The sequence below is a fragment of a genome, unplaced genomic scaffold (assembly GCF_019419815.1).
Source record: "Pyrus x bretschneideri cultivar Hongxiangsu unplaced genomic scaffold, Pyrus_bretschneideri_v1 Contig5, whole genome shotgun sequence".
NCBI classification, from domain to species: domain Eukaryota; kingdom Viridiplantae; phylum Streptophyta; class Magnoliopsida; order Rosales; family Rosaceae; genus Pyrus; species Pyrus x bretschneideri.
The window spans coordinates 6883700-6893533 of record NW_025999787.1 but is presented as its reverse complement, the minus strand read 5'-3'; the positions used below and the strand labels follow the sequence as shown (position 1 = coordinate 6893533).

The following is a 9834-nucleotide window of genomic DNA, read 5'->3' as shown; positions in this document are numbered from 1 at the left end:
ATTGATGTTTTTCCAAGGCTTTTGTAAATAAATCTGCTAACTGTAAACGTGTAGGCACATGTGAGGGAACAATCATTCCAGCTTATAGTTTTTTTCGAACGATGTGACAATCAATTTCAATATTTGTATGCTCGTGAAAAACAGGATTAGCTGTTATATATAGGGCAGCTTGATTATCACAAAATAATGATATGGGAGCCTTTAGCGGAACCTTTAATTATTGCAATTTATAGTGTAGCCAAGTTAACTCTAAACATGTGTTGGCCATAGCTCGATATTCGGCTTTTGCAGATGATCGAGAAACATTGTCTTACTTCTTGAATTTCCATGAGATGAGAGAATTTCCAAGAAAAACACAATATCCAGTAGCTGACCTTCTCGTGGCACGACAACCTTCCTAATCAGAATCACAAAAAGCTTTTAACTCAAGATTGTCAGAGACGGGAAATAATAAACCTTGACCAAGAGTACCTTTGATGTACCTGAGAATTCGTAAAGCTGCATCCCAATGAGGCTTGTGAGGCTCATGCATGAATTGACTCAATGTGCGAACTGAAAAGACTATGTTATGCCTAGTAACAGTAAGATAAATCAATCGTCCGACTATTCTTCTGTACTTGGTGTGATCATCTAACAATGCTCCGTCAGTGGGAGTGAGTTTCAAATTTTGTTCCATTGGAAACTTGTCGGGGCATGCTCCCGTAAGTCCAGAATCTTGCAAAATGTCTAGTGCATATTTTCTCTAAGACATGAAAATGCCTTTCTGAGAACAAGAAAATTCAATGTCCAAAAAATATTTCAAATCACCAAGATCTTTGATGCGGAAGCGTGTGAGAAGAATGTTTTGAGGCGTTCCATCTCTCGAAGATCATTCCCTGTAAGAAGTATGTCATCTACGTAGATAAGGATTGCAATAAACGAAGAACCTTAAGCCTTGGTAAAAAGAGAATAATCAGCTTTTGACTATTGGTAATCTGCTTTCTGAATGGTGACTGAAAAAGTCGAAAACCAATTTCTAGATGCCTGTTTGAGTCCATATATAGAGATTTGTTGAGCCGACATACAATGTTCTCCCCCTGTCGGCGGAGACCAGGAGGGGTTCCATGAAAACAACCTCATGCAAATCACCATGGAGAAAAGCGTTCTAAACATCCAATTGACGAATGAACCAATGACGTGCACTAGCAACAACAAGAAGACGACGAAGAGTAGTGAGTTTGGCAATAGGAGAAAAGGTTTCCTGATAATCGATGCCCTCAATTTGAGTGTATCTTTTGCAACAGGATGAGCCTTATACCACTCAATTGTGCCATCAGAGTTGTATTTGATTTTATAAACCCATTTGTAACCAATGGGTTTATGACATGCAGGTAAATGAACCATGGTTAATGTATTGTTTTGCTGCAAAGCCATTAATTCTGCATGCATGGCATGACGCCAATTAGGATCAAGTCTGGGCATATGAAGTAGGTTCAGTGGGACCTGTAATGTTGGCCAGAAAAGCACAATGGGCAGAAGAAATGCGTGAATAAGAAAGAAAATTAGAAATAAGGTAACAAGTACCTGTGGAAGGACGAGGCGCCGAAGGAGAATAACTAACCTGGTTAGTCACGTGATAATCTTTATGCCATAGGGGGTTTCTTAGGACGGAAAAATTGACGTGGGAAGGGTGGAAAGGGTGACTAAATAGACGTGGCATTTGGTGCAAGTGATAGAGCAGACATGTCAGTGGAGGGTGAGATATGAGAGATGGGCACGACAATGGGTGGGGAGCATAGCAACATGGCAGGAGAAGTGTGTTGAGGGGGTGGGAGCATGTCAAGAGGTGTAGGGTTAGATGGTGGGGTTCGGGGGTTAAGAGGTTTGACAAGTTGGCGGTGGGAGTGTAGTGTTAGCAGGACGGTGCAGATATGGGGATATGACGGGCCCGTTGTCATGTATGGGAAGGGTAGGGGTCAGAGGAGATGAAGGTAGAGACTGGAAAAGGAAGGTATTTTCAGTAAATTTAACGTCACAGTTGACAAAGAATTTTTTTAGTTTCCAAATCATATAGTTTATAACCCTTTTGACCAATGGGGTATCCTATAAAGATATAACACTTAGCACGAGGGTTGAATTTATGAGTAGGGTGAACAACAGTAGCAAAACACAAACAATCAAAAACTTTCAAGGGATCAAAATATGGTGGACGTTTATATAATAACTCAAAAGGGGATTTGTTTGATAACAAAGGAGATGGTAATCGGTTAATGAGATAGACATCGGTGGATACAAACTCACCCCAAAATGAAAGGGGTACATGAGATTGGAAGCGTAAGCTACGTGCAACGGTGAGAATGTGACAATGCTTACGTTCAACAACGCCATTTTGTTGTGGAGTGTAAACACATGTGCGTTGATATTCAATGCCATTGGTTTGAAAAAATCTTTCATGGACAAGAATTCAGACCCATTGTCAACCGTTACTGCTTTTATATTTGCATGAAATTGTGTATGAGCAAAAGTAACAAAAGATTTTAAAAGGTGTTGAGTTTCAGATTTATGTTGCATAAAAAAAAACCCATGTACACCTAGTAACGGTTATTAACGAAAAATCACGATTATCAACGAAAAATCACAATTTAACGGTTATGTGAACTCCGATTTTGATGATTTTTTACAGCTACACTCCTTAACCCTATATGAATACAGTGAATGAACTCGATCTTCAATTTAAAATATTTACACTAGTGGATACCACAAAATCTTGTGTTATACTTAATGAAAGTATGAATAAACTTTTAAGTGTTAGTGAATCTATCGTTTTGATGGGATACGTATTCTACGAAACTAATTTCAACGATTCAACCGTCAAACTTATTTGTATATGCTTCGAGATCGCATGTGCTAAAAATCGCAAAAAGTAAACATTCAGATATCAAGTAACGGGATAAAACTTTTCGACGGTTATCAACTAAAAATCACGATTTAATGGTTTATTTTAACTCTGATTTTGATGATTTTTTACAGCTACACTCTTTGACCCTATATGAATACAATGAAAAATCTTATGTTATACTTAATGAAAGTATGAATAAACTTTTAAGTATTAGTGAATCTATCGTTTTGATGGGATACGCATTATACGAAACTAATTTCAACGATCTAACCGTCAAACTTGTTTGTATATGCTTCAAGATTGCATATGTTAAAAATCGCAAATAACATACATTCAGAGATCAAGTAACAGGACAAAACTTTTCGACGGTTATCAACGAAAAATCACTATTTAACGGTTATTTTAACTCCAATTTTAATGATTTTTTTACAGCTACACTCTTTGACCCAATATGAATACAATGAATGAACTCGATCTTTAATTTAAAATATTTACACTAGTGGATACCACAAAATCTTATGTTATACTTAATGAAAGTATAAATAAACTTCAAATGTTAGTGAATCTATCGTTTTGATGAGATATGCATTCTACAAAACTAATTTCAACGATCTAACCGTCAAACTTGTTTATATATGCTTCAAGATCGTATACACAAAAAATCGCAAAAAGAAAACATTTAGAGATCAAGTAATAGGACAAAACTTATCGACGGTTATCAACGAAAAATCACTATTTAACGGTTATTTTAACTTCGATTTTGATGATTTTTTACAATTACACTCCTTGACCCTATGTGAATACAATGAATGAATCCGATCTTCAATTTCAAATATTTACACTAATAGATACCACAAAATCTTATGTCATGATGATCAATGAAAATTGAGGATTTTGTAAAATAAATAACATGCAAGCTTTGAGTTCCATTGGCAAGGTTTAAAGTTTTGAGAAAAGCTTCACAACCTTGCACATTTAATATTTTGTAATAGACTAGTAATGTATAGATGTTTGTTTATTAGACTCTTATTTTCGAGTGTAGTATTTAAACGATAAATGTGTTTTATTGTTTTGAAGTAATATTTACGTGGCAATGTGTGGTATGTGCAAATTTAAGAATTTTTTTTTTCTTAACGGGTCGGGTCACTTTACCCCCTGTTAAGACCTGTTAAGATAACGGATGTGATACGACACGATCCGTTAAGATAACAGATGTTACACGAAAATGACACGAACACGACAAACATGATCCGTTTATTAGGCCTAGTTGGATCCATTCAATTTTTCCGAAACTACCATATGACCAGGACTATCTGAATGATGAACATAGTATGGGTTTGATGAATCCATACCTATCTTGCTATGGGTTTGACTGTTTTGTGGTTGTGGTTGAAGTACTGTGTCTGACATGATGTTTGGAAAATAACAAGGGTTGAGAAATAAAACAGGCAATCCAGGGAGGTGGATTGTCTGCCCTCCCATTTCCATATTCTCCCCATGTTCTCTTGTTTGTGTGGTTATGATTAAGTCACGTCAATATTTTATATTCCTATTACTTTTTGTTTTATTATTTTTATAAAAAATTAATATAAAATGTTGACGTAACTTAACTGTGACCATATATCATAAAAGGACATGAAAATTATATGAAAATGGAAGGACATAAAATCCACCTCTGCAATCAAGTAACAGGACCTGATAAACTGGATACCATCTTAAAAAAGGGTGAATATTAAAATGGCTAAATGACAGGACAATTGAAAGGAGCAGACTGCATTGGTTTCGAATTGATTTCTATTGATAAACTTTACAGTACAATAGATACAACAGTAGGTTAAGTAATTAACCCTACATTAATTTCCTGTCCCTCTTTTGATGGGATTTGACATAAAAATATATTACAAAATATATTACATGATATTTCTTACTAGAAACAAGGAATATAGACCGCTTGGAAACGAGGAAAAGACAGAATATAGACGGCCTTCAAACATGGAAAAGAGAAAGCAGATGACAGGTGTTTCCAACAGAGATAATATCAGAAATGTTATGAACTGAAAACGAGTGGTGCCCTCTTCAACATTTAACCATAAGTTTTGATTGAAATTCTACAGACTCCATCCACTAGACCAATCATCGTCGAAATTATATCTGCTTGCGAACATCAATAGATCAAAGCTAAAGAATAAGATGGCGCGGCGTGTGGGGCCAGTTTCGTAGGAAACTGGAACATCTATGAGAGGAGCAAGGAGCCCTACTATGAAGACAGTGATGAACAATCCCATGGCTATAACAAAGATGCGAAGCCATATAAGATTATACACTATCAGTGCAACACCAGCCAGGAATGACAAGGACATCATGGTAAGCGTCATGCCTAGCACCGGTAAGGTAAATTTCATGGCAACATGGATTATATTAGGGTCATCCGTTTGTGCCCACATAAGGGCAATTGAAGCAGTAATGGAGCCGCACATCGCCATGGTATTGCATATCAAGAAAATTTTAAAAAGGATATGCGTAAGAAAAGTTGGGGTGCCTACATCATTTCCAGAGCTATTGTATCCACCTGGTATTGTGAAGCCTTGAACAAATGTTATACCAACGACCAGTGTTGACACCAATAGGAAAATATTGACACTCTCTTTCGAAAACATTAGGTTATCAGAATTGTGCAAGGACTGCAGAACAGAATCCTCTGTCACTAGCTTTGCTTTGGCGGATGTTCGCTCTTCAGACCGTGGAGCATTAGCCAAGTTCAAGGCCATAAGTGTCAGTTTCTGCATGAAAAACGAAAATTTCAGTTCTTGACCAAGTAATTATTAGTATATACACCATGTATGACAAACAAGAGAAACGATTATTAATATAAAGTCCAGAAGTGTTGGTTTCTGCAGTGAAAATCGCTTGTAATCAGGATATATTCCCCTCTCTTTATCTCGCTCATATGCAACGAGAGAGACAAGAAGGGTATATAGACACACACACACACACACACACACACACACCCCTCTGGTTAATTAATTACATTGTAGAATTCTCTCCTTTGTACGACATACTTGTACAGTCGTACGTACTTGTAGTGTCACTGCGTAGGTAAAGGAAACTAATCGATCGAAAAGTTATGTTGAGAAATTACGTACCCTCCGAAACAACATCTCTTTATCTACCTCGGTATTCTCTGCAAGGTCCAATGCCGTCATGCCTGCATCGTTCAAACTATTTAAATTGGCTCTCGCATGGAAGAGGCAAAGAATTTTGACAATCTTAGGATGCCAGTTTTGAACGGCTATGTGTAGAGGGGTATTTCCACTTTTATCTCTTTGCTTGCTAAGCACCTGAAGATCACACTTTCCAATTATATATCGGACAACATTATCTCTTCCATGCGCGGCCGCAGCATGAAGAATATTCCTGCCTTTATCGTCACATGCCTCCCTCAAGTCTGGGCAATGTTTGAGAAACTCTTCAACAACCCTGCGATGGCCTTTTTTGGACGCCACATGTATGGGAAGGAACTGATTTTCGTCCTTTTTGTATGCCAATCCAGTAAATTTGTCTAACAAGACACGTACCGCCACAAAATTACCTATAAAAGCCGCAAGGGTAAGATGATTCATCCACTCTTGGTCGGTTGAATTGATGAGAGCTGAATCCATTTTGCCCAATATCTTCTCTAGGAGATCTACATGCATATGCATTTTAGAAGCAACTCTGTCACGATTAAGTTCTTATGAAGAGAGAAACAAACGAAAGGTAACTTTGTATACCATATTACAAAGAGTTAGAGCATCTCCGATAGTGTAAAACGTTGGTCTAATTGTATGTGCAATTGAGTAAGAAAATTTTGCTCATTCCCACAAAGTAAGAAATACTGACTACATGAAAATGGCAAAGACAGAGCCATACCTGTATAGTTCTTTCCGTTGGTTCTGGGCAGCCACCATTGAGAAAATATATACTCAAAATTCATCGCCCATAGTATGGCAACCAGCAAAAACAATGGACTGAAGAAATAGGATAACATGAGCATGGCAACCAGCAAAGAGAATGGATTGATGAGATAGGATAACACGAACACTGCATTGCTGTTGAGTCCACCTCTTGCTATATATGTACCCCAAAATAAAATAAGAAAAAATTAGTATTTGGTCCCTATCTAGTATCTACTAATGTTTATTGACTGAAACCTTATTAGTTTTTAGATTTTGATCCAAGTTCTTAACATTAATGTAATAATGAATTTACATGTTAATTATATAATTTTTTAAAATAAAAATCAATAATTGATTTAGAATTTTAATACTCACACATTTTTTAAACTCCTCACTAATTTTCAATTCAAAACATTTCCAAAATAAATAAATAAATAATTAGAATAAGTTTGTACCCATTAGCTTTCTTTAAAATGTTTTCAATTTTTTAATCTTATATGTACCCATTCATGTATTTTTTTTTCAAATTTTTAATCTTAAAATGTACTTATTCTTAAATATGTCAATTTGTTATATGTAAAATGTACCCTTTTTTTTTTTTTAATAAAATCTATTCAATTTTTTTCTAATCTATTTTTAAATTTATATGGATACATTTTTTTTTCCTTTGATTTGAGAATGTATCAATGTCAAGTTTAATCAAAGAAATTTACCAATGTTTATTAAGCCTAATATCCCCTTTTTTTTGTGATTTTTAAGAAGTTACTCATGTTTTGGTACAATAATTTTTTTTTAATTTTGATGAATGTACCTATGTTTACACACACACACACATACACACACCAGTATATTTATATTTTAATATTTTAACCCACAAATTGTAATTTTTTATTTAAAATCTCATTAGTATAAATAACTATAATTTTTAATTTTTAATTTAAAAAATATAGTAACATACATAGAAATAAATTATCATATTAATTTCCAAAACTTCGATAAAAAATTGAAAACCAACAAGATTTCAGTAAAAAAATATTCATAATTAAAGATTGCAGCCAAAATCTCCTATAAAATAAAATAAATACTCATTACCACCTATCTGTGCCAAAAACAAAAAGTACTCATGAGTGTACCAAAAAGAGAAAAAGGTGGCTGCTAATGCTTAATATTTACCCTTTTTCCTCCATATGATCACCCCACGAAGAATTGAGCTGCCGTTCGATCCTTGCCAAAAAGAATTATCGTCTGCTGGCGTCTTGGCTACCATTGCTTCGACGAGGTCAAGATTGGCAGCTTCAGCAGCTATGCATAAGGGAGTTTTACCGGAGTTATTTTTAGAATGCGACGTGGATCCATCTTTGCCAACCAAAAACATAGCCACCTCTTGGTGATTATTTTCCACAGCGACATGCAACGGAGTGTTGCCTCTCCGGTCCTCTTCATTAAACATATCACCTTGAGTGTCTACTAAACAATGAACTGCGGATAGATGGCCAGCGGATGCGGCTACATGAAGAGGAAGTTCTCGATCACCGTTTTGTTTGCGGACAAGCCCCGGAAAATTTTGGGCTATTAGTTTGATAAGCTGCACATGGCCTGTACTTGCAGCAAGGTGAAGCACCGTGTTCCCACCAGGGGTTGCTTTGTTTCCACTACTTTGGACCAGCACTACTATTTTTTCAGGAATATTACATATAGGTATTGCAGATGTGGCTCCGGCAAAATACTTTGTGGGCATGGCCCGTATAAACTTTTGATAGAGGCAGATACACTGAAAAATTACTCCTGGTTTATACGTTGTTGCATACCTATATAGTATAGGATCTATGCGTGTGTCGACTGCCTCGGTGTCTCCTGCAGCGTGCTCATGAGCACCCTCGCCAGTTGTTGGATCATCTTGTCTTGAACTCCAGCCAACATCCTCCATTGCTATTTCACATTGTCTTAAACTTGAAGCAGCCATTAATTTGCAGATTAGCTACACAAGTGCTTTTTCCACGGAGAAAACGTGACTCTTGTCTAATGTGCGATTTCTGGAGTCTTGACTCTTGAGTCTTGCACGTATAATTGTGAGGGGGGACCCCATGCGGAAGACTTGTCGCCTTCCCACGCAAGTTCCGGAACAATCATATATGACAACGTGGTTGACTGACCAAAATGTCACTAATGATGGCCGGATCATTTTCCTAGATATTCTGTAATCGTGTTTGTTCTTCGTATATCTTATGATTAAAAATCATTTAAAATTTAAAATTTAAATATAAATAGTACTTAACGAAAACTGTTCACAAGATGTACGATGAATGGACACGATTGCGGGATCCTTAGAATTCCTAGAAAAAGAATTCAACAAGAATATGTGTATCAGCTCTTTAATAAGAGAAGAGCTCGCTAACGCATGTAAATTCAATACAAAAGTGATATATTGTAATAATATCAAGAGGAGGATTCTCTATCTTCTTATTCTCATACCTTTACATCTTATTCTCTCACACATTGTTTTTTGTCTTATTATCTTTATAAAAAAAATCAATATAAGATGTTGACGTGACTTAACCGTGACCGTTCAAATAGGAGGGCATGAAATGGTGAAGAGATTAGGAGAGTAAGGAATCATCCTCTACAATATCATGAAACAAAAGAAACCGTAATCATAAGGAAAACTAAACAATGCAGCTAGTTTATTTATATTTTTACGTTAGTATGTGACATGAGCCATAGCTACTTTTATGACATGGTTTGATATATGACATGTGACAACCTGTCCCTAATTTTATGTTTTTATTTATTTTAATCAAGAGAATTGACGAAAATGCCCTAGATGTAAGGACTTGACTTTTGTTAACCATCGTTTAGAGAAACGTATGACTTATTCCTTTAGCGCATTTAAGTAGTACTCGTTGATACAAACACATAGGCGAAATCCATTTGTGAGTCCGGATTATAACAGTATAGTTATGGACGTTTGAAGTTGGTTATTTAAAGGTAATTAAATTATTTGAACTCCCACCTTGTAGGATT

The 9834-nt window shown here is 35.9% G+C and overlaps 1 protein-coding gene across 1 annotated transcript; it reads right to left on the bottom strand.

Moving 5' to 3' along the window:
• Window positions 1-4654: 4654 nt before the first annotated feature.
• LOC103933458 (protein ACCELERATED CELL DEATH 6-like) lies at window positions 4655-8826 on the bottom strand. Its single transcript, XM_018644043.2, has 4 exons — window positions 7987-8826; window positions 6788-6985; window positions 6022-6563; window positions 4655-5658 (listed from the first exon to the last, which is right to left on the bottom strand). Exons 1-4 carry the CDS (start codon window positions 8774-8776, stop codon window positions 4987-4989), a joined length of 2202 nt encoding a protein of 733 aa, XP_018499559.2. The 5' UTR covers window positions 8777-8826; the 3' UTR covers window positions 4655-4986.
• Window positions 8827-9834: the final 1008 nt, after the last annotated feature.

What these genes read in the sequence shown, in the direction of transcription:
- LOC103933458 (XM_018644043.2), bottom strand. Translation starts at nt 8,776, where the DNA reads ATGGCTGCTTCAAGTTTAAGACAATGTGAAATAGCAATGGAGGATGTT. An exon ending in GATCATATGGAGGAAAAAGG is followed by an intron (nt 6,986 to 7,986) that starts GTAAATATTAAG and finishes GTACATATATAG; the next exon opens with CAAGAGGTGGACTCAACAGC. An exon ending in AAGAGATGTTGTTTCGGAGG is followed by an intron (nt 5,659 to 6,021) that starts GTACGTAATTTC and finishes TTTTTCATGCAG; the next exon opens with AAACTGACACTTATGGCCTT.